The following is a 26,102-nucleotide window of genomic DNA, read 5'->3' as shown; positions in this document are numbered from 1 at the left end:
CACCTGCCTTGTCTGGTATGTCCCTTGTTCCTACCTCTGTGCAGGTATCGAGTACAAGCGCTACGGTTGTTCCCGTAGTGGCTACATTGTCGGCTGACCTTCCACAGATCACAGCCGTCCAGACGTCGGCTCCAGAAATTGTGTCTCTACCACCTCAAACGCGTACTCCACCGGTGGTAGTAGCACGATTTGTTGAGTCTACGGTCACCACTACTGCAGGAGTATCGGGTACGGTACCACCTGCGGACACGCCCAGTTCTGACTCGGAACGGATAGCTTCACTAGAGCGGATTGTAGCTGAGCAGTCAAAGACTATTCAAAGCCTAGTGGAAGCAAATCAACTGCAGGCTTCCCTCCTGGCTAAGCACGGGAAAATAATAGATGCCTTGAAGGAGTTCTTGGCATCTCAGGGGGAGATGAGTTGTAGAGGAGATGAGTTGAGGACCAAGCGTAGAGAAGACCGAGACGATGATCCCAATGCACCGGAAGGTGCAGGTGGTGAGCTGCCAAGAACCTCACAAGCTCTTGGGGCTTCCACAGCTGAGGGAGAGTCTACCGAAGCGGCTGGTGGTGATGATGACGTGATCGATGCGCTGAAGGAACTTGATGATGACATGTTCAGCGACGATGTATTATTTGATGAAGATGTTCTGCCAATCAGTGAGATTGAAAAGATTGGTGCAGAAATTATTGTTGAGGATGTGATAGAGGAAGGAGAGATTGTGGTTGAAAATGTCGAGCACGAGATCCCTGAAGTTGAGAAAGCCGATGTGAGGGCTGAGATGGATGAGACTACTGAGTGGGAGGAGCAGCCTAGGTGGAAGGAAGGCTGTGCTCATTGGTTTATCAAGACCAAGAAGCCTGCTGTTCCAGCCATGTTCAAGAAAAGCTATAACATTAAAGGCTATGCTGAGGCGAAGAAGGGAATCATCTGTTGGATTTATGATGAACAGATCAAGTTATTTGTGGTAAAACGTTATGATGGCATTCAATACTTCAAGAGAATGTTGAGATCTCTCAACACGTTGCCGGAATGCGAGGTGAAAGATTTGGGCAGATTGGGCCTGATAAACAGAAGTGACAACAATATGGCAAGAATGATTGAGAAGATTGTGTGGAAAGAAGGCGTAAAAGAAAAGAAGTTTGAACTATTAACGCCACAGAAGGGAAAGCTCGTGGAGGATACAGAGAGGGGATTGAGAGCAGATGGCAAGCCATGGATGGTGATGAAGTACAAGCCGATCTGATGCATCAAGGAGGTTCCAATGAAGAATATGCCTCAAGATGTGTTGAAGAATCTAAAATGGTGGTACGTTGATTGCCAGACTGCTGAAGCCGTGATGGAAGACAAAGATGAACAAGAAGTGCTGAGGGTGTATGACCCGATGCATCTTGTTAACTTATCGAAAGCTGATTTGCAAGCGTTGAACGAAAAGAAGATATTCTATATTCCTGCTTGGAAGGATGAAGCAAGGAAATATCAGCGAGTAGTCACGGTGTGTGTTAGAGAAGGAGTGCACGCATGAAGATACAGGATTACAAGACACAAGCTATGAAGATCAAGATATGAAGCTACTGCCAAGGGGGAGTCTGTTGGTGCATAGATGTCAGTAGTTCATATGTATAAAGTCTGTAATCGAGTCTGTAATATTGTTTAGGTAATTGTTTGTGTAACAGCGAAGTTGTTGACAAGTTCGCTTAGGCGAACTTGTTAACCAAGCGAAGTTGTTGACAAGTTCGCCTAGGCGAACTTGTTCAACGAGCGAAGTTATTGACAACTTCGCCTGAGGCGAAGTTGTTGTGTATTTAAGTAACCTACGGGTTACTGTTTCAGTGTTGGTCATTTTAGGTTTTGGTTGATCGAGTTCAGTTACGTGTGAGTCTATTGACGTGAGTCTGTAAGCATCTCGGTTTGAGTTATCAATATAACGTGTGGTTGTTCGTATTGTGTGTACGTGTGTTCGTGAGCTAATATTCTACGTCCGTAACGATCTACACAGGGATTCCGCACCTGTGTATATCGGGATATCTCGTGTAAGATCCGTCCAGGAACCTACAGATAGCCTGAGTGCCTACGATTACTTTTGTTTATAATGTTTTAGGGATACGCAATCCCATGTAATCATTTAAAAGACTCGATTAAATATGTTGTAAAGAGTTGGACATATTCACCAGCATGCGTTGCCGACGTATTTTTAACTATTTTTCAGGTAATTGAGATTAAGGGTTTAGATATTGAAGAATAGCCATTAGACGATCTGATGGCTCTGATGGAGTTTTGTTATTAAAATAATGTAAATTATGGTTTTTATGATTCAAAGACTTTTGTACCAACTATCAGGTGTTTAATTCCCGACTTTTGAAATATATTAATATTTTAATTAAAACTTCCGCTTTACAATCTTAAACTCTTATATATTTACAAAACAGGTATCAACTATTGGTCACACTCTTAGGCCCTAAATTGGGGTGTGACAGGTTGGTATCAGAGCCATCCATCTTGACGAATTAGGTATTTAATCGTACCTAAGATTTGATCAAGGGATAAGTTTCATTATTTTATTATATTATATTATATTATAGGGATAAGATAGGTTGGTATCCTTTCCTATCCCTCATCGTTCTAAAATTCCATAAATAGATGTCGTTCCAGAAAGTGATGAACGGCTTTATGAGCGACGCGAGAAAAGCAGGCATCCCCGGGCCAATACTCCCGGAGGACAACAAGAATGAATATTGTTATGAAGCTTTATTTAATCAAGTCCATTTAATCATACATGTAGTTCCATATGGAAGTCAACCCATCCATTTCCCGAGCACGGAGCAAATGCCAATTCATGTACCAAGTTCTCCACCAACTCTCGAGTATCACCCATCTGATATTCCAAACTATCACCCTTCCAATGAAATGCAAGTTGATAAGACTATCAAATCGGAAACCGAGCAAGACACATCCATTTGGATGCAGTATCATTCTGATCAACAAAGGTGGTGTTTTGGAACTCCAACTGTTAGCCCACCAGATCCCAACAATATACTTTAGCAGGTCCATCAAGGAAACCTAAGATGGGAGTGATACAACCTCAAGAAAGGATAAAAATACAAGTGGATTTGAACAAAGATGATGAAGAGATGTGGATTAAGGAAGAATCAGAAAAAGATCCGAAGGAGGAAGAGGAAGAAGAAGATGATTCTGAAGAAGAAATTTCGGAGGAGATAAACACGGAGGAGGAAAATCCTGGTATTCAAAATGCTCCAACGTGTGATTATCCACCGAATATTGGTTGCCAACGCCCCATGTTTCCTATGACCTATTACTACACGATTCCATAACCACCCATTAAAATGCCTTTTGGGTATATTCCTCAAGACCCTTATGTTCAAATGTTTTCCCCAAGTTTTCCACCATACCCTGGAGTTGTTCCTACCATCTCGGAACAAGCCAATTAAATAAGGGAACAGGAAGCCACTGCTGAAGCTTTTAACAACTTACCATTTGAAGCAAGTCCCCCACCACCATACCCGAAGAATCACTATGATATTGTGATGATGGTATATCATGATACACCACCACAACATAGATACCCTAATGATATGCCCCGGTCACAAGAGGAACACCTTGATAGAGCCCTGAATAAAACCGACGACTTGAGGAAGAAGATTGCTACCAGTGGAGGCAAAAAGAAGAAGGTTGGAAATAAATTACTACGAAAATGTAGTAAGATGAAGAAGATAATAAGGGATTACATGAAGGATTAGGAATTCCGCTTGTTGGTGTTTGTATCGGTTGTTTCAGTGTCAGTCTTTGTAATATACTCTATCCTTAGGATTCGTAATTGTTTGTAAGATGTTTTAAGTGTGTTTGTAAGATATTCCATCCACCGGTATATAAATAAAATCTTTGGTTCTAAATCTATTCTTTATAATTTCAGATGTCGAACCAAAACATCCTTCACAAAACCAAGAAGCTTCTAACGCAAATAACAATCGAGATAAAACCGAACCTGTTCAAGCGATTCCTGAAAATCTAATAATAAAAATGCAAGAAATGATAACACAAGCAATGAATCCATTGATTCAAGCTATGAAAGATGGTTCAAGTCGCAAGAGTGAAACTCGACAATCCCACAAAACTGAACAATCCAAGACACATCCTAACCCTACTGACCAAAATGAAGGAAGTGACCAAGGATCAAATGTTGGTGATAACTTCAACCGAAACTTTAAAAAGAAACTTAGGATCAAAGGTTTTCTTTTTAAAGATTTCAAGACTTATGGTCCAAAACAGTTCCATGGAGACAAGGGTGCCATTACTTCCTTACAATGGTTAGAAGAAATGGAATCGATTGTGATAATCAGCAAGTGTTCTAAGAAGGAAAAGATTCCGTATACTTCTCAAATGTTTAAGGGTGAAGCGTTAGAGTGGTGGAACACTCTAATCATGTCAAAAGGAAGGGAACCCATGTACCAGTTGACGTGGGAAGAATGTAAAGAATTTGTGCTACAAAAATTTTGTCCGATGCATGAGACAGACATGATCCAAACCAAGTTCCTCAACCACAAGGTGGTCGGAACTAACCTAAAAGAATACAATACTAAGTTTCAAGAGTATTGTGGACTTGTACCATAGTTGGTAACACCAGAATCGAACAAGGTAACCCGTTACATTTGGGGATTGCCTAGGGAAATACGAGACATGGTGAGGTCTCACTTGCCGCAAACTGCTGATTCTGCCATGGAACTAGCAGGATATTTAATGAATGGTCTTATCTGAAACAAGGAAGAGGATAAGAAAGTTGACACAACAAGCGACAAGAGAGAAAAAGGGAATATTCATTTTAAGGGAAGGGAAACTGACAAAAGAAGAGGGGGTTTTAATTCTAATAACCCATTGTGCAAGATATGCAAGAGGCATCATTTCGGGCAATGTAGGTTTGCAGCATATACTTCTGTAGTATGTGATTCATGCAAAAAGCCTGGACATGTTGCAGCTGACTGCTGGAAGAAATCTATGACTTGCTTCCACTGCAAGGAAACTGGGCATCTCAGTTTTGAATGCCCAAAAAAGAAAAATGTTGTAGTTGGAGGAGGTGCTGGAGGAAGCGGCACCAAGAATGACGGAAAGAAGGGTAATGCTCGAGTCTTTGTACTCGACACCAAGAAGGCTGCAGACATACTGGACACCATCACCGGTACGTCTTAGTTAATAACGTTTATGCTAGAGTTTTATTTGATTCAGGTGCAAATAAAAGTTTTATAGATTATAACTTTTATAGTCTATTAAACGAACCTTTAACAAAATTGAATAAAACTTTAAACGTGTAGACAGCCAATGGTGAGATAGTTAAGATTTCCGAAACCTTAGAAAATCGAAAGATTTTGTTAGCCGGTTATGTCATACCCGTTCAATTACTACCCATGACATTAGCCGGATTTGATATAGTTCTAGGTATGGACTGGTTATCCGATAACCATGCTTGTATTATCTGCAATAAGAAAACCATATAACTACAAGCTCCTGATAAACGAACAATACAAATTGCTGGTGACAAAGATGCTGGCCAATTTAGCCTAATTTCCATGATTAAAGCTAACAAATGTCTAAACCAAGGTTGCTTAGCATTTATGGCCTGTGTTACCGAAGAGCCAAAACCAAAAGAGATAAAAGATGTACCTATAGTTGCTGAATTCTCAGACGTCTTTCCCAACGAGTTACCAGGTATTCCACCTAACCGAGAAGTAGAGTTTAGAATAAACTTGATGCCTGGAACTAAGCCAATAGCCAAAGCTCCATATCGCTTAGCTCCGACAGAAATGAAATAATTGAAGAGACAATTGGATGAGCTGCTAGAGAAAGGATTCATCCGTCCGAGTTCATCGCCTTGGGGAGCTCCGATATTATTCGTCAAGAAGAAAGACGGATTCATGAGGATGTGCATCGATTATAGAGCCTTGAACAAAGTAACTATTAAGAATCGATATCCGCTACCTAGAATTGACGACCTATTCGACCAATTGCAATGAGCGAGTTACTTTTCCAAAATAGACTTACGTTCGGGGTATCATCAATTAAAGGTTCAAGAAGAAGACATTCCAAAGACAGTGTTTTGCACAAAGTATGGACATTATAAGTTCACCGTAATGCCCTTTGGACTCACAAATGCCCCAGCCGCTTTCATGGATATGGTGAACAGAATTTGCAAACCATATTTAGATAAATTTATAATCGTATTCATTGAGGATATACTTATTTATTCTAAATCGGAAGAAGATCACAAAGGACACCATAGGATCTTACTTGAAATACTTAGGAACGAGAAATTATACGCTAAGTTTTCAAAGTGCGAATTCTGGCTTCATGAAGTACAATTTCTTGGTCATGTGGTTAATGCAGAAGGAATTCAAGTCGACCCTTCCAAAGTTGAAACGATAGCTAAGTGGGAAATTCCAAAATCACCAACCGAAATCCGAAGTTTCTTAGGTTTGGCAGGGTATTATCGAAGATTTATTTAAAATTTCTCACGTATCGTCGTTCCCCTAACTTCGTTAACTCGAAAGAACGTCAAGTATGAATGGGGAACCAAACAACAGGAAGCATTTGATTTACTCCAGAAAAAGCTTACTAATGCACTCGTTGTGTTTAGTGACGCATCCCATTCGGGTTTGGGTTGTGTATTAATGCAAAGAAAGAAAGTTATAGCTTATGCTTCTCGTCAATTGAAAGTAACGAAAAGAATTATACGACTCACGATCTAGAGTTAGGAGCCATAATTTTCACCTTAAAACTATGGAGGCACTATTTCTATGGAGTTAGATTTATCGTGTACACTGATCATAAGAGTTTAAAGCATATCTTTTATCAGAAAGAGCTTAACATGCGTCAAAGAAGATGGATGGAAACCTTAAATGATTATGATTGCGAAATCATTTATCACGAGGGTAAAGCCGATGTGGTGGCTAACGCATTAAGCCGAAAATAACATGAGAACCCCAAGAGGGTTCGGGCTTTAAGATTAGAACTTCAAATATATCTAATCGAGCAGATTAAGAAAGCTCAAGAACAAGCTATCAAAGAAAACAACATCTCCGAAGAAAAGGGTAATGGCACCATTGACTCGCTAGTCAAAGGTGATGATGGCATACTCAGACTTGGAAATAGAATCTGGGTACCAATAATCGAAGAACTACGTGAGAAAATAATGAGTGAAGCCCATAAATCCAAATACATTATGCACCCCGGTAGTGACAAAATGTATCAAAATCTCAAGCCTAACTACTGGTGGAACAGAATGAAGAAAGACATTGCTTTGTATATAGCTAAATGTTTAACATGTTTGCAAGTAAAAGTTGAGCATCAAAAGCCTTCGGGTTTGCTTCAGCAACACGAACTTCCTGTCTGGAAATGGGAAATGATAACCATGGACTTTATAACAAAACTTCGAAAGACTACTCGTCAACATAATGCCATCTGGGTTATCATTGATAGGTTAACCAAATTGCACTCATTTCTTACCTATCAACGAATCTTACTCTATGGATAGATTGGCACGAATATACGTAAACAACATCGTATCATTACATGGTGTGCCATTATCTATCATATCCGATCGAGATAGTAGGTTTACATCTCATTTCTGATATAGTTTCCAAAAAGCGTTAGGAACTCAATTAAATCTTAGCACTGCTTATCATCCTTAAAATGATGGGTAGAGTGAAAGAACAATTCAAACGCTTGAAGATATGCTTCGAGCTTGTGTGATCGACTTAGGAGGAAGTTGGGACGATCATCTTCCCTTAATGGAATTCTCTTATAACAATAGTTACCACACAAGTATTCAAATCGTGTTGTTCGAAGCTTTGTATGGACGAAAATGTAGAACACCGGTATGTTGGTCTGAAATTGGAAATAACCAAATGTCTGGACCCGAAATAGTCCAAGAAACCACGGATAAAGTGTTACAAATCCGTGAGCGACTTAAGACGGCTAGAGATCGACAAAAGAGTTATGCTGATATTCGTTATAAGCCATTAGAGTTTTAAGTAGGTGATAAGGTGTTATTGAAAGTATCACCTTGGAAATGTGTTGTCCGATTTGGGAAGAAAGGAAAGCTAAGTCCACGTTTTATTGGACCATTCGAAGTGCTTGAGCGAATCAGCACTGTAGCTTATCGCTTACATTTGCCCGAAGAAATTAAAGGAATACATGACGTGTTCCATGTTTCCAACCTACATAAGTGTCTGGCTGACGAAACTTTAGCTATGCCTTTAAAAGATGTTGAAATCAACGAAAATTTGAAATTTGTAGAACAACCCCTACAAGTTGAAGATTTTAAAGTTAAGAATCTTAAAAGGTGAAGACTGAAGTTAGTCAAAATAAGATGGAATTCTCGTAGAGGACCAGAATTTACATGGGAACTGGAATCTGAGATGAGAAAGAAATATCCGCACCTATTTTAACGAATCTCGAGGACGAGATTCATTCCAGGGTGGGGAGGATGTAACATCTCGAGAAATACCATATTTATTTTGGGTTAAGAATGTAAACTTTGAAAATAAAAGGACCCAAAAATAATTTAACAATAACTATGGTAAAGAAATAATATGGATTATATCAAGTTAGGAAAATTCATGGAGGAAAGAATTCCATCCCACGTGGGAAGGAGGAAGAAAATGGAATCCCTTTTCATGGTTATAAATAAAGAAAATAAATCTCATCCCACATGGAAAGTGGGATAAATTTGGAAGCTCTTTATAAGAGATGGAGTTTCCATAGTAATATTCTTTTATGCATAGCATGCACCAAGTGGTCCTAGCGGAGAGTGCGGAGCACCCGACGGGCACGGGCACAGGCTCGGACGAGAACGATGGCGAAGGCGACGGCGAAGGGCGTTGGGCGCAATGTAGTGCTTTGATGGCGCACTTTGCACTTCGCATCGCCGCGAGCCGCTTAAGAACCGCCTTATTGTTTTTGGATAGTGGAAGCGAGGTCAAAAGATGGCAAGATGTAAAAGTACAATGACTGAAATGAAAACTTTGATTTCAAGACCCATCGCGATACGCGACGGATCAGGGAAGTAACCCATCGCGATACGCGATGGGTACATCACAGAGCCCCAGGATGGGCGGTGTCGCGATACGCGATCGCCCAACCTATCGCGATGACGCGATGACCAGGCGAAGCAATCGTGAAACGTGTCCAGCCACGTGGTGCCACGTGTGGTACTAAGTGACCAATCAAGCCTAGTGGGCGGCGTCGCGATACGCGATGTCAGAATCTAAAGTTCCATCGCCATACGCGATGAAATATAATATTCAGAGGCGGTTAACAGATCCATCGCGATACGCGATGGATCCCTTTTTATCGCGATGGGTCACAATCTCAGCCCTATAAATAGGGGTGTTGGGCTTTGCTTTATGCATCCCAAAATCTCTCTTTACTATCACTTGTCTCGAAATTCGTGCCGACGATCCGTTCTCGAAGTACGTGCAAGTGTTGAAGCTTTGGTAGTTGTATTTTGTTTACCCGCCGACAAGTAGAAGTGTTTCCCGTATCAAGCTTAGGCATTTCACGTAAGCTAGCCATACAAGGTAGGGGTTCTGCCCAATTACTTTATTATATATGGCTTAGACCCTAGTCGGGGATATAGTATATACCTTGGTAAGATAAAAAGGTAAAATATAGTTTTATAAGACAAGGGTATAGATAAAATATTATTTCTTTACAATTATAAAGATTTTTTAATATTTCTTAACAAAGAAGAAACTTAATATATACGTTTCTTCATGAAGAAGAAAAGTAATGTTTTATGAATGAATGTTTTGGACTAAAAGATCCATGTATAAAGAAATAATTATCAAGGTAATGATTATGCAAATGGACTAAAGGTCTAAAGCTAGATCGTTGATTTAGTATTTATAAAAGGTTATTCTCGTACTATAGGTCCGAGGTAACAAGAAGATTAAATCAGTGGGTTACGCTGATCATAACAAAGGTGAATATGTCCAACTCTTTACAACTTATTTAATCGAGTCTTTTAAATGATTACATGGGATTGCGTATCCCTAAAACGTTATAAACAAAAGTAATCGTTGGCCCTCAGGCTATCGTATACGTTTTTCTGGATCCTTTCATATATGGTTAGACAGTGGGCACACCGCACCACGCTTGATTATGCCTCCGCCACGTTGGGCCGGACCTACGATGTTCGAGAGATGATAATCTTGTGTATATAGGTAGCGGCTACGATCTCGAACACTGCGTGTTTGCTGAGCGGTTTCGAGTTGAGCTGGAGTTTGTAATAGTTATTCAGACTTTCAGAACTTGATTGTTTCCTAAGCCACGTTGGGCCGAGGCCTACGATGTCTCAAGGGGATAATTAAGTATCAAAATATTTTGTGTCAACATATTCACCAGCATGTGTTGCTGACGTATTTTTAACTGTTTTTCAGGTAATTAAGATTAAGGGTTTAGAGATAGAAGAATAGCCATTAGACGATCTGATGGCTCAGATGGAGTTTTGTTATTAAAATAATGTAAATTATGGTTTTTATGATTCAAAGACTTTTATACCAACTATCGGGTGTTTAATTCCCGACTTTTGAAATAAATTAATATTTTAATTAAAACTTCCGCTTTACAACCTTAAACTCTGATATATTTACAAAACAGGTACCAACTATTGGTCACACTTCTAAACCCTAAATTGGGGTGTGACAATTCTTTTAACCACCCGTGTATCACACGAGCTTTATCCTAGTAATCATATATAAGAGTTGAATCATGTTGTAGTTTCTGATAACATATAAAATTGGATAGTTTCCTAAAATATGAATAGCATAGAAGTACATTTATGTTTCTAAATAAAAACCGGTAACTTGTACATTTATAACGAAACGCACCGTTATGATTAAAAAATAGTCTTGTACAAAATCAGGATCGGGTTATCAGTCGAGCGCCGATCTAAAATCAAGTTATATTTAGTGAGGTATGTCTCCAAATTTAGTAGAATTAAACATATAAATTGTATATAATACTAATAATCCAAATCATTTACTATTTACCTAACTATTACAATTTTTTTAATAGTGTTGATTATCACCGATACCATAGTGAGTCTCTATGAGACGAGATGTCAATTGTCCATGCTGATTTTGATGCTCTAGTCTGACTTACCCAGAAAACCATCAAAAAAATGAGACCCATTACTATGAGAATACCCTCTTGTGTCATGTCTCGATCCTGATGTCATCAAATCTCAAAAATTAATCATATATCACCTTCGTATCATTGGACCGGAAGCCCAATCATAACTCACTAATACACTGATACCGTATGCAATGACATTATAGTGCTTAAATTATTACAATTGGGCTTGAGTTGATAAACTTTGGAGATCGTGATACATTGATAATTTGATATGGTTTATGGTTGTGATTCATATTATTATTATTGTATGTAATCTTGATGTACAAAAAATAATTAAAAAAAAGTGTAACGTGAATCATATCTTATTGATCATTTTCTTAAATACGGTAAGTCAACTACTACAAGTTTTTATATTATTGTTTATGGCACCTATTTTACTATATATAGCCAACAATGTATGCCTATATTTTCATACACTCATTGCCAACTTCTGAGAATAATCAAAGATGGCTCTATCAGGAAAGTTAATCGGCTATGTAGAGATCTGCAAAACCGGTGATGTCTTTCATGACGTCTTTAGGCACAACCCGCACAAGTTGGTTGCGGCAACACCTGAAAAGGTTCATGATTGTGAGTTGCATGAGGGTGAGAGAGGGGTCGTTGGTTCCGTCATTCAATGGAACTACACTCATGGTACGTATAATATACGGCGTGTTATTTTAGAATATTGTTTTTTTTTCTAAGATGGGATAAGAACGCATGTCCTAATGGCTTCTAAGAGAGACGAAAGTCTCTGGGTTTCTAGTCGATCTTCCATTTGAAAGTGGTTAGATCCAATACAGATGAAATTAACTTACTAAATGTATAAATAACTAAAGTAATTACACAACAAAAAAAAATTAAATAAAGTACTCTAGTTTAAATACTTTAGAGTAATTTTATACTCTAGCAGTCTAGCATAATTACTCTAGTGTTACAATGTTAGTATAATTACTCTAGTTTTTTATACGTTGCTTCTCATGTTGAGAATTATTTGTATTTGATCCTAACACAACCACACACACACGTGTGTGTATATATATAACAAATAAAATAATTAATAAACATGAAACGAGTCGTAGGGGTGTTCAGGAAATCCCAAAAAAAAAACGAAATTCGAACCGAAACAGAAGCCCGAATAATCCGTTCTAAATTCTTATTCGGATATTCTGAATCAGATCGACTGGAATATCCGAAAAACTAATTCGGATATAAAAAAACGGATATATAGTTTGGATTAATCGGATATCCGAATGAACCAAATAAATAACATGTGTTATAATTATTTGAAGTTTGGCATTATTTGTAACCGTCTTAATTTTTAGAATTTTGATAGATCATAGATTTAATTACACTTTTGTTTGAAGTTTGACTTTTGTTTATGTATGTTTTATTTTAAATTTTCCGGTTTTGTATTTTTATCTAACTATACTATTGTTTGAATGTTTGTTATACGGTTTATTTTGGGTTATTCGAATTTGAGATTTTATTTAACAAATTATATCATTATTAATTTATTATCAGTTGATAACTATAACATACTGATCAGCTCAACTGATGGCATTTTGTTGCATTTTTTTATAAAAAAGAGGGAAAGAAAAAGTTTTCAAAACAGATAATTGAAGCAGTGAATGAGGAAAACCACACCATTGTGTTCAAGGTAATTGGAGGAGATCTAGTGGATGAGCTATACAAGGGCTTCACAATCACATTCCATGTTGAACCAAAGGGTGACGCGCAAGTGGCTATATGGACCTTCGAGTTTGAGAAACCGGATACCAGTGTACCCTATCCAACTTCTTTGATGGATTACCTTTGCACTCTTGTTAAGGATGTCGATGCTCATAACACCGGCCACTAAGTTGTGCTTTCCAGACTGAAAGAACGATACATGTGAAAATGCTCGTGTGGGTGTATTCAGTATAATAAATTGCTTGTGATGTAATTTACTTTTAATGTCTTTGTGATCATGTTGTGATATATCATATATGTATCAATCATTATTGTCGTATTCCACAAATGATATTGACGACTTGTTTTCTATATATCTTGAATCGTTGCCCTTGTCTTTATCATGATCATAAAGTATACGAGTGACAACTGACAATTATCAAAAATTAAAATTAAAGGTAACGAAACTCATGGCGGTGCCTAATTACTTATGTAAACTTAATCTACTTGCCAAGATACTGCTTTATCAAGCAAATCATGGTTAAAACTTCTTTTCCTTTTACACAATTGTTATCCTTGATGTGTAGTAAATGAAGGTGCACAAACCGGGTATTTTTAGGAACCGGAATCAGATATGGTCAATAACAAAAGTCAAAACCGGGTCTGGTAGGAACCAGCTCTGGGTTTAGCTGCGTATTTGACCGGGATTTGACTGGGTTTTCCGGGTTTTTTTTCAGATTTCGAGTAGGGTCGGGTCAGGTTTTGACTGGGTAAAGGTGGAACCGTTCCGCTAGGTCCTGGACGGTTCCGGTTCCGGGTACATGTCTACGGAGAGACCCAATACCAGGTTGTACCCGTGAGTCAGGTACATGTAGGAACCGGTTTTGAATCGGGTCTAGAACCAGGTATTTTGTGCACCTCTAGCAGTAAAGAATCTTTTGCAGTATGTTCAATTGTTCATAAATCTGATTATATAACACTATGAAGCTAAGATGATTCTTGGACTTTTACTTGACTTCCAAAACACCACAAAGCTTTCAAAATCGTTATAATATCAATAATCCACATAATAAACACCAACAACTAGAGGAGTAAGCGAGCCAAGCACCTCATGAGATGCTTAAGATCGACTTGCTAAAATCTCAAACCTAACTAAGTTTAACAAGCTCGAGCCAAAGCTTATAATAAACCTCTTTTGAAAAACGAACTCAAATCATGAACTTTACATACCAAGCTTGAATATGCTCACAAGTCAAAAACAAGTTTTCGAAAAAAGTTATTTTCCCGTCGTCTCCTATTAAATAGAGGTGAACAAAACGGAAATTTTTGAGAATCGGAACCGGGTATAGTCATGTATTTGACCAGGTTTTATGGGTTTTTTTCAGGTTGCAAGTAGGGTCGGGTTTTGACAAGCAAAAGGTGGAACCGATTCCGACATGGGTTTGTGTCCGGTTCCAAGTACCAGTTTTGGGAGAAACCCAATACCAAGTCTCGCGAGTCAGGTACGAGTCGAAATTGGTTCCGGGTCGGGTCCAGAACCGCACATTTGTGCACCTCTACTATTAAATAATAGAAATAAATTTCTTCAAAATAAAAGGATTACACCGAGTCATACTTTCAAATTATTTTATAAAACGACTTCGAAAATAAATATTAAAAAAAATTATTTGACATTGGTAATAAACAGGTTAGACCTTTCAAAACAACCAACTCGTCGAACCACGAGCTGGCTAGTTGTAAACAACACGAGCTCAAGCTCGGCATAAAAACCGACCCCTGCCTAATCTAACTCTTAACAGCTAACCGTTTTCAACAGTTTGAACCAACGATAATATACCAAGCAAGATTATACAACTGAAACACAACATCCACCATTATCTAAGCTATAAGATCAATTCATAAACTTTAAACTCTTTCCCTACTTATAAAAAAAAGTCGAAATATTTCAGCAATTGATTGATATTTATAAGAAATAATCTGGAGTTTTGCGGGTGGTGTCGGGCTCGATCTGCTTCGGGGCTGGATCAAATTGAAGAAAGTTTTGGTCCATGTTTTCGCCAATTTCAAGGATTGCAGCCATATTTCCGCAACGATAACAGTAGTTTGGAGCACTAAACACAGTCACCACATTCTTGTCCTGATGATGTCATATATAACAATATCACAAACTTATTTCATCTATTTCGACCCGTTTACTTCTTCATGGGTTGGGTTGAAAAAGCACGCTAACGGACTAAAAAGCGGAGTCCAAAGTCTAATTTAACGCTAAAAATCTCCTAAATCGTTTTTATTACGAAAATATCTATATATTATTATAGCCGGCTTGGCATATCTAACCCATTATCTTAACAGATCGTTTCCGGGTTGATTTGATTACCCCGTTCAGTTACAGGTCAACGCGCTAACATGTTTAGTTAACAGGTGAACCAGTAACTCATTTATGACCGTTTAACCCGTTTTTTTACAACCTGATTATCGCATTTACAACTTACCACACCAACCAACAAATACGTTTGATACGTTAGATAAATAGGTTAAACAGGTCATGTTCGGTTTACATGATTTTAAGCGTGTGCAGGTTAGGGACGATGTTTTTGACACAAATAAATATATGGGCCGTGTTCTGGTTGAAAATTTCAACTCCCCAACCTGACACAGTTGACACCCCTACTTAAAGAGCATGTAACCCGTATACAACCCGTTTGAGGGGTTTAAATGGGTTGTAGTCAAGTTGTAAATGTGTTACTTGGGTTGGTGGTTTTAAATGGTTAAAACAGAGACCCGTTAATTTAACGGCTTAGAGATGACAACCAAAACCTTATCATTTATGTCTTATGTCGGAAATGGTACTCGCATAATGCAAATGATAAATTTGCATAGCAATTATAAAAGTATAATAGACTTAAAATCATAGAGAGATTTAAAATGATATTTTTTATATTATTATAGAGGGTGACAAACCTGGCACCAATTGAAACCCTCCATGACAAGTTGGTGGGCCCTTGAGATGAGAGTGAGCCCATTAGTATGGTTAAAATGGCCCGCGATATCTTGTCCAAACGTATAGCCAGCCCCACGAGGTGAAATTCCCCACCCGCACCTGTCATCTGGGTCGGACCATAGCAGATCACACATTGGTCCTTCATGTGGGACCTACAAAATCATCATCCAAATGTCCAACAAAAGATGTTTAAAACTTGAGGAACAGTTGGAAAATAAATAATTAGAATAACTAGGGATGGCAATTCATGTGAAGATTCGGTTGGTGGATTGGTACAGCCCACCCCGAACACAACCCTTTAGTTAAACGCGTGGACAAAACTAGATCCTAACCTAGATGCAGAAAACCCATGTAACCCGTACACAATCCACGTAACCCGTTTATATATACTGGTCAAATGGTTCGGCAGGTTAAACAGATTGGTTGAGTAAACAGGTTGTAAACAAATTAGGTTGTGAATGGTCGTAAACTGCTTAGCTGATTGAACTTCTACTTCTCAATTTTAATTTCCATATTTAAACGTGTTGACCCGTTTATCCACAACCTGACCAAGCACCACATGTATATTAAATGGGTTACGTGCGTTGATCCGTTTATTTCATGCCAAGGTTGTGTCATGTTGGGAATTGACACCCCAACATTTTTTAAACATAACCGTACATAGTTAAAACATAGAAAGTATATTTCAACATTTGGAGAACAGTAACGTCTCTTTTTGTTTAAATATATATATAAATATATACATAGATATATGGAGGTGTTCAATACGCAACCGATTTTAAGCAGAGAACCGCATAAGCACTTCTACGAAGTGCTTGCAAGACATAATGGGAGAGACAGTGGATTATGTGGTTATAGCAATACCGGTGTTTATAAGGTACATGCAATTCTCTACTTAAAGATGGACATGTATTGAACGACCCTGTATCTGTAATCTGTGTGTGCATTCATTCATGTACCTCTTGAATGCGGTCCAAGGATCGGATATTGTCAAGTGTGTCCAAAGATGGTGAGAGTCCTCCGTGCAAGCAAAAGATCTAAAATATATACATTAAATATAATTAAATAGTGTTAACATAACATGCACGGCATTCGTATGCGATTTATGCATATGGATTTTACCTGACTCTCAATAAGTGCTGTAAGAGGTAGGTAATCAAAAAGGTCAGTGAAATACTTCCAAACATTTGCGTTTCCGTACTTTCTCAAACATTCGTCATAGAAACCGTATCTGAGTTGAAGATAAAGGATTATCATAATAAATAAAGATAAGACAAGGCAAAGAAAGTGAGAATCCTACCCATAAAAAGCAATTATACAAAAGTTCATTAAGCTGATAAAAATTTAAACTATTATTTAATACCGCTGTGACATGTCACTAGTATTATAGAGAAAGTTCCATGTTTTGACTAATAAGAATCTTTGCATTTAGTGCACAAATTAAATACTAAAATCATGTGGTCCTGTAACATAGCTATTCATATAACCTTATTCTTACCACATTTTAATAGACAAGGATACTAAATATGTCCAGGTCAAATATCCATGATATCAGTACAAGTTTAAGAACTTATTCAAATACAACCAAAATCTCCTTTTATTCTTGCCATAATTGTTTCATGTTATAACTAAAATGAATAATCCAAATAGAATACCGCTATAAGTGAAAAGCATCAAGAACTTTTTAAAAAATGAATATAGTAACAAAACAAAGCGGCTGGCCGACTTCCGAGAGGCTGGCCACCGACTTTCAAGTATCTGTCCTTTTATCTTTTTATAGCCCTCACCTTTTTAAACACTACTATATTTGTCAGTATATTTACGTCACGTTACATGCAAACATAAAAGAATACAAGACGACAAAAACCACTTTAACAACAAAAACCACTTTAACTACAAATACGGGGTAGCCCTAGAAATATGACTTTAGTGCAAACCCTAACTTCTCTTGGGTAGCAAGTGCATTAGACCGACAGACAAGAAAAATCAATATGATAATTGGACCACTTATCTTGTTTCATTTTACATTCACTGTCAAAATATTGTTTAGTAGGAATGATATTTGAATTTGATCATTGAGTTAGTTACGCCAAGAAGGAAGGTGTGTTCTATTGTCATTTTTAAATAATATTTATGTGTATAAGGGTTCGAACGAGAACCGAAAAATATAGAACCATTCTGTTCACTTGTGAATTCACTGTTTGTTGAATCATTAGTACTCAGTGTATTCTCTTGTAAAACCATCAAAATATTGCAGCGTATTTGGTAGTGAACAGTGAATAAAATGGTCCTAATGATTATCATATATTAATTGGTTCTCACTGCACAAACACACGTGTGCGCACACTATAAATTAAAGGTCTTACACTTGAGTAATCTGTCGGCTCTCATGATTTCCTCTAAGAATAGTAAGTCTGTCTCTGTAACGAACTTTAAGAGCCACTAAGAGTGACACAGTCTCCACCGAATAATACCCACGATCTGCAGTAACAATATGATCAGAATGATATTAAACAAACGCTTTCAATTGTTCGCACGTGACAGAACAAAAATACCAATTTGACATGCAGCACACTAGCACAAAATATAAGCGACAGTTGATCATAAATGCAAATGAAATATGTAATCATGCTTATACAATCACCATTGTACGTCCACAATGACGATATCAACTTCCAAAATCACCATTGTACAATCAACTTCCAAAATTAAAGAAACAGTTGGCAAAACTAAGAAAATCTGATCATTGATTAATAAGCAATCATTCCCACTTTCTCAGTTAGGGCTGTAAGCAAACCAAATGTCCGTCGAATGGTTCGTGAACTGTTCGGTCGGAAGTGTCTTTATGTTCGTTAATTTAATAATAGAACGAACACGAACAAGAAATTCCGTTCAGTTAACTAAATGAATGAGCACGAACAAAGGCCATGCTCGTTCACCTCCGTTAATGTTCGTTAATGTTTACTTGTTTACGTTTGTTCATTAGAAGTTTTTAAAATATGTTAAAAGATTTTTCTAATCTTGTCAAATAGATTAAGCAAAATTATTAACTTTAAAACAATATTAGTATTATGTGATTCATTTATATGTAAATCTACTTCCATAACCTAATTTTGCTACTTCTAAACCAAATGTAATCAATTACATTCTAGATTTTGAGTTCCAATTTAGTTTATACCTTCAAAATTTCTATATTAACAATATGGTATCAACACAATCACAAAATCCCCAAATTTAATAAACAAAACAACAAGCAGCAACTCACCAACATAATCCCCCATGAAGAGATAATTCGTATCCGGCGTACTCCCACCGATCTTAAACAGCTCAATCAGATCATAAAACTGCCCATGAATATCACCACAAACCGTCACCGGACACTTCACCGGCTGCACATTATACTCCTCCACTAATATAGCCCTCGCTTGCTCACAAAGCGTCTTCACCTCCGCTTCCGTCAACGCCTTGCACTCCATCAACTGCTCTATCTGCCTATCCACATCCGCGTGCGTCGGCATTCTCTCTCACCTCTCTCAAAATTCTCACAATGCTAATCGATAAACGCCTTTTCAACAAACTTATCAACGAATTGATTATCAAATTCAATCCAAACGAGAATCACGGAACAAATCAACTGCGGATCGACGACCGGATATCAAATGTTTATAAAACTCTAATTATCAACGAATGCGAACAAATCGAGACGTGATACCTAGGGTTTCATTTCAACATCATGTTCCAAAAACATCACAAATTCTATCGGTTGAAGATCGAAAACAACGGAACGGGAATCACAAAACAAATCGAAGGCGAACCGAACCAGACCGGACCGAACCGAAGATCGGATTTCAAAATTTCATAAAATTCTGATTATTATCGAATTCAAGCCGAACGAATCGAATCAAAAGCTGATACCTACAGCAGATTGAAGATCGGATTTCAAAATATTATTAAATTCTAATCGATAAACATTTCAAATACGAGCTTAATTATTATAATTATTATTAACGAATTGAATCCGTACAAATCGAGAGACGTGATTACCTAGGCTTTGATGATAACTAAACGCCGATTTGCAGATAATAATAATAATAATAATAATAAGGCTAAGGGGTGTGGGGGGCTCTAACGGGGGCTCCAGTGGGGGCTCCAGCCAATAATATTATGACGTGTGGCAGAGAGAGAAACTGGATAAGGGGTGTGTTGGAGCCCCCGTTGGAGCCCCTGGCCCTGGTGTGGAGGGGCTCCAGCAGGGGCTCCAGCGAAATTTTTTTTTTTATTTTTTTATAAATATATTCAAACAACAAAAAAACCTATAAATTATTAAAAAAACACACATTTTTTTTAAAATTCAAATTACAAAAAAAAACATACTAAAAATTAAACAAACAATAATACTTAATAATAACACTAATCTAATACAAGATCATCGAGTACGACGATATTTTTTTAAAAAAAAAGTTGGGAAGATGGGTTGATTTTGGGTTTTATTTTGAAGTTGTGGTGATTGATATGGGTGAAATGAGGTATTTTATAGATGAAATGGGGTATTATTTAGGGAAAAAATATTTTTTTTTTTTAATTTAATTCCTTCCCAACGGCTCTTTTTACCTTCCCAACGTCCATTTTCTCTCTCTTCTCCCGCGACCAGCCTCACGCCTGCCTGGATTTCTGCGCTCGCGCCCCGGTGGTGTGGGGTTAGCGCCCCGGGGCGCGAGCGGAGGGGCTCTAGCGCCCCGGTTAGCGGCTCACACCCCTAAGCCTAATAATAATAATAATTAATAATTAATAATAATATATAGCGAAATACGAATTCAAGCCGTACGAATCGAAACCTGATACGAATCAATCAGCCGTTTGACATAATAACTGAACGAATTTGCATAGAATAATAATAATAATAATAATAATATGAGTTAGCTTTGGTGTGTGTATATATATATGTATATAGAATAGATGTGTATTATATGCGTATGTAATCAAAGGACGATGAAACTGAAGGTTTGAATATAACAAGTCACCGCTGAATTTGAGTCAAAATTTTGATCTTGATGATGATGATGGTATCCACGTGTCGATATTTTCGATGAAATGATGTGATGATGCTAACATGCGCCTGCCGGCTTAGGATAGCAATGTTGATTTATATATTTTTATTTTTTTTTACGAAAATGCCAGATACGAGCGGGGGGAGGAGGCAGTAGACGAGTCTCAAATTAAAACTCGTCACATGTCTATTTATTACTAACATTATCGGAAGAGATGGTGGACAAGTGGAAGGACGGTGGTAAAGTTCGATTAAAACTCATCACGTGGATGTTTTGAGAAGAATAAAGTCATATTGACATGTTTGAGAATCTGATAAATGTTGGAGCGTCACAGACATGAGTGCATTGTAAATGCGTTGGCAGGTCCATTCATACATGGAGACGTGGTGGCATGTGATTTGTTATGAACAATACGTCCGCTTATTTAATAAAGTCGGTTGTGTTTAGGTTGCATTCGTGTTTAAGTGAATGTTTTGAGAAGAATGAAGCCAAATTAAGGAATTCAAGAACTCATGGATATTGTGGAGAGTTTTCCTTTTTTTTCCTTTCTATTTCTATTTGTAACAATGATTAAAAGCTACTTAATAGATGTTTATGTGTATGTTAACTTTAATCTAACAATTTTTTCTATATATATATAATCTTCTTTATTAAAGTTTTCACTTGTATATTAAACTTTAGGGGTTGTTTGGGATTTATTATATTTACCTTCTTATAATTTATATGGAGAAGTCATAAGTTACAAAATGTGTAACTTATCAACATTTCCTATCACATAATAAAGAAACCCAAACATGTTTTTTAACTTATCATAAGTTATAAGTTATAAGAAGGTAAGAATAAGGAATCTCAAACACCCCCTTCATCTCACGAAATGTTTATTTATCCTTTATACAATATTTAAGCCTACTTATAGATGTATGTGCGTATGTATATGCAACCGAGATGATTACAAAACAAATTGAAACTGAAACAAATTTTGAATCACAAGTCATCGATGAATGAATTTGAATCAAAATTGATCTTAACGATGATGATGGTTGTCTTGTCTCCATGTGTCGATATTTTCGAAGAAATAAATGCTAACCTGCGCCACCGACGTAGGATAGCAATGTTGACTTTTATTTTTATTTTTGGTTTTTTGACACAAGTGTATACTCAAATACGACCGTAAAGACGGTGGTTAAATATGATTATAACTCGTCACGTGTTAATTTTTTAATAACTCCTGTGTTTTAGTTTACATTTTGGGAAGGAAAAAGGTTAAATAAATGGATTGAGAAATTCAAGAACTTGTTTGTACATTTTAAGTTTCCTTTTCTTTTTCTTTGCATTTGTGAGTTTTTAGTCTAAAATATTCTTTAATAAACGTCTAAGTATCTACTTTCACTTGTATCGGTGGCCATTTTGTCCACGTACACCAGCCGGGGTAGATAACACTCTGTGACTCTACGGTTACAAGTTTGAAGTCCACTTTTAGCACAAAAATTTGTTGCCATTAACAAAATAACAAGGATACCATTGAGCTCTCAGACATAGGCAAACCAGTGGATTTTACGGGTGGTCGGTTTCCTTTTTGAGCATGTTGGCGCCATTCTCAAGTGTTAAACTAACAATGAACTGTTGAAATCCCGTATGAGGTATGGATACACCTTGGTTATGAAGAGGCATGCCATTAAGCCCGAATTGCCACCGTCGTTAAAAAAAAGAAGAATCTATTTACACTTGTATATTAAACTTTAATCTCATGTAATGTATATTTATATCATATAAATTATATTCTTTATACTGTATTGAAGTCTTTTGATGTATAAATTTTTTGTTCATATGAACTATATTCTTCATAAACTTATTGTTTGAACAGAACAAGTTGATCTACTTAAATAAATTTGTTTTGTGAAATACAAGATAAATCCAGACTTTCTCTCACCACATGCAAGTTATAATAAGAAGTATGATCTTTGCAGGAAGTGGTGATTAAGGTTTGTTTGGGACTTGGTGATATAAATAAGTACCTGTACCAAAAATACTCGGTAGCCTGGAAAAGTTTGGTAAATCATGTTAATACATTATAATCGGGTACAACTTGCATATGTTTAAAGTTTAAATTTACACGCACAATACTCAATGTCATGTGTGTTGGTTTTAGACATGTCTAAATGAAAATCATTTATGACGGAAGCTAGTTTGACATGTTTTAAACTTTATAAAACAAAACCCATTAAAGAATTCAAAAGGTGAGTAACTAGAAACCTTATTATAAAATTAACCATAGGGTGTTTACTGTTTAGCTCAACAACCATTGAAGATAGCTCTTTGATGAAAACAGATAAACAAATGTTCAAACGTTTCTTCTCCAAAACAATTTTTTTAACGATTAACGAATAAAAACCGATATCCGTGGTAACCCAAACATAACCAAAAGATGTTAGGGGGTGTTTGGTAGAGAGATTTGAGGGTGGAGAATTAGGTTTCTCTTGTTTGGGAGAATTAGGCGGAGAATTGGGCGGAGAATTGGTTTTCTCTGAGAATTGGGTGTAGGCAAAAAGTAGAGAAATCCAATTCTCTCCATTTGGAAGAGAAATGGAATTCTCTCTGCTTCTAAATCGAGTCTCTGCTCTACTCCGTTCGCGTATGATGATGATGATGCTCCGACCGGCGATGGTGATGATGATGCCGACGTCCGGCACGGCGGCCGACGCCGCAGCCACGTCCGTTCGCGTCTCTGAGCCAAAACGAAACCCTAAATCGCGAGGCGGTGTTGCGAGGCGGAACCCTAAATCGCGGTGTTGATGTTGCGCGGCGATGATGATGACGCTCTACTCCGTTCGCGGTGTTGCGACGCGTCTCTGAGCCACCATTTCTCCACCATGATGATGCCGAGGCGGAACCCTAATCACGTCTCTGCTCCCGTTTCTCCACCCATTTCTCTATTGTACCAAACAAAGGAAATGATTGTCAATTCTCCACCCATTTCTATTTCTCTCAAATTCCATTTCTCTCCCATTTCTATTTCCATTTCCATTTCTTCCCATTCTTTTTCTCTGTACCAAACACCCCCTTAGTCTCTACAACCATAACCACTTTATAAATGAAGGTATATGAATAAGGTATTCTTTTATTGTTCGGATGATATGAATTTTGGTCCCTCTCTTTGGACCTATTTAAGATATAACCAATAACTATCCTTATTTTTCTTTTGTCGGTTTTAAAAAAATAAAACACAAACCTTGGTGACTTGTCACTATCACCAAGCACAAGTAAGATACATCAACATCCTCTTTTATTGATAACAAGTTTTTATCCCCTATTTTACGGGTTTGTTTTAGATTATTCGTTTTGAATATTTATATATCTTTTAAGATTTTAATTTTATTTATTATAAGAATAATATTCTTATTATTTGATGATAAAATAGTTTCACAAATAAATAAGATATTAATTATAACTCGGTATAAAAGCAATCTGGTTTTGGTGAGACCCATGACCCGTTTTTTTTACTATAAAATTGTTTCTTAATTATAAATAATATCTTTAAAAAATCATATATTAATTTTTTGTATATCCCTATTATATAAGATTTTCTTATCAAATATTTGATTGGATTAATTTTTCATGAGATGTCCTCGTTTAAGGGCTATTTGGGTTTTGTGAGACCCATACATGTGAATTCGGGTAAAATGCATGAGAAACTTTTATTTACAAATAAAACAATCTAGTGGCTTGAGAGAATTTAGTGAGGTTTCGTTTATATATAATTAGGATGAAAGAAGAGAAAAATGTGAGATGGTTGTGACCGATGGCTAAAACAAATACAAACATTGTATTAACCAATTTTGATTTTATATAACAACTTGCATTTGTTTTACAAAATTAAATAAAACCAAAATTTTATAGATATTAATGAAAATTTAATATTTCTATAACATTAATTAGACCATCCCCGTTTACAACACAATTTAATATTTCAATAAAAAACTAATTTATCTCCCTTTCAATTCATGAGCAATGAGCTATTAATATTAAGGCTCTTGTAACCCTTCGAACACCGCCTCATTGGGATTATGGGGCTGGTTTGATGTGATCCCAACACCGCCCCCGTGGGGTTCAATAAAAGGAAATTTGTTAATAATTCATAAGGCTTTTTAATGATTAAGTTTCATAGAAAAGCCCCAATTGTATGTAATGTGAGCCCATTAATAGAAAAACCTGTCCAGAATACGATATCATGTGCCGATTTAATTTTCGTTTCGTAAATGAAGAATCCTATTACGGTCTATATTTATCAAGGGTGTTGCTAAATGTAGACCCACCCAAACTAATTTTACTAAACCTACACCCTTTGAACTTATTAAATCAATTACCGAGCCCATTCGATTTGAACGACTTGCCTGAACTGAATTGAATACAATAATTGATCATTTGGAATAACTAAAATAAACACTGTATTTGGTCTAGTGTAACTAAAAGCTAACACAAAACAACAATAACAAGTTAAAAATAAACGTCAAACTAGTCATTTAAAACAACTTATTTCAACATAAGATAAACAAGTACGTGGGATGAACATTTTTTTTATATACAAACATTTCAAAGAGGTATATATACATATAAACAACATTCTAACCATCTTCTCTTAATTATTTTTTGTAAGTGTAGATGGATTGACGAAACATAAATTCTTCCTTTTTAACATGTAGAGATACTACAAGATCAAAAAATATAAAAACATGATTAATTGATCTATAATATAAAATAAAAATAAAAACTTATATAATATATAAAGATATAATTTCAAGGACAAAAAAAAATCAAATCAAATCTTATTCAGTTTTGGGGAAAGACACTATCCCAAAGAGTTTTTTCTTTTGAATGACCAACAAACATAGAATGTCTAGGTATTTTGCATGACGTGACCCAACAAAAGGTCACTGTTAAATGGCCCAACCCAGCCGTACGGAGCCTTTAAGCGCCTCCAAGTTATCTCCAGTTTTCAGGTAAACCTACCCGCCCGAAAGCACACTAGTGGTAAAACCCGGACGTCACCAGAATCGAAATGGAGTTAAATAAGAAACCCAAACTTTCTATCATTACTTAGCATAAAAATGACCTATCCCAAAGAGTTAAGAGGGTGTTTGGGATTGCTTTTTAAAAGTGCTTATGGCTTTTTGGAGAGGCAAAATATTCAAAATGTCTA

At 36.8% G+C, this 26,102-nt stretch overlaps 2 protein-coding genes across 3 annotated transcripts; one reads left to right on the top strand and one right to left on the bottom strand.

Annotated features, from left to right (window-relative positions):
• Positions 1–11,622: 11,622 nt before the first annotated feature.
• Positions 11,623–13,099, top strand: LOC143544705 (MLP-like protein 31). The gene is made up of 2 exons (XM_077036742.1): positions 11,623–11,839; positions 12,775–13,099. Exons 1-2 carry the CDS (start codon positions 11,653–11,655, stop codon positions 13,044–13,046), a joined length of 459 nt encoding a protein of 152 aa, XP_076892857.1. The 5' UTR covers positions 11,623–11,652; the 3' UTR covers positions 13,047–13,099.
• Positions 13,100–14,662: 1,563 nt separating this feature from the next.
• Positions 14,663–20,709, bottom strand: LOC143544703 (serine/threonine-protein phosphatase PP2A-2 catalytic subunit). Of its 2 annotated transcripts, none has more exons than XM_077036740.1 (7): positions 20,693–20,709; positions 19,123–19,772; positions 18,224–18,338; positions 16,980–17,088; positions 16,817–16,894; positions 15,818–16,009; positions 14,663–14,993 (listed from the first exon to the last, which is right to left on the bottom strand). In XM_077036740.1, the coding sequence occupies exons 2-7, from the start codon at positions 19,373–19,375 to the stop codon at positions 14,820–14,822; spliced, it is 921 nt and encodes a 306-aa protein (XP_076892855.1). In that variant the 5' UTR covers positions 19,376–19,772; positions 20,693–20,709; the 3' UTR covers positions 14,663–14,819. The 2 variants fall into 2 exon arrangements, with proteins under 2 accessions (XP_076892855.1, XP_076892854.1); XM_077036739.1 differs by lacking the exon at positions 20,693–20,709 and adding an exon at positions 19,902–19,970.
• Between the last annotated feature and the right edge of the window lie 5,393 nt (positions 20,710–26,102).

The sequence above is a fragment of the Bidens hawaiensis genome, unplaced genomic scaffold (assembly GCF_021521415.1).
Source record: "Bidens hawaiensis isolate Kalapana, Puna unplaced genomic scaffold, B.hawaiensis_p1.1 tig00013690_1, whole genome shotgun sequence".
Lineage (NCBI taxonomy): Eukaryota > Viridiplantae > Streptophyta > Magnoliopsida > Asterales > Asteraceae > Bidens > Bidens hawaiensis.
This window is presented reverse-complemented; position numbering and strand designations above follow the sequence as displayed.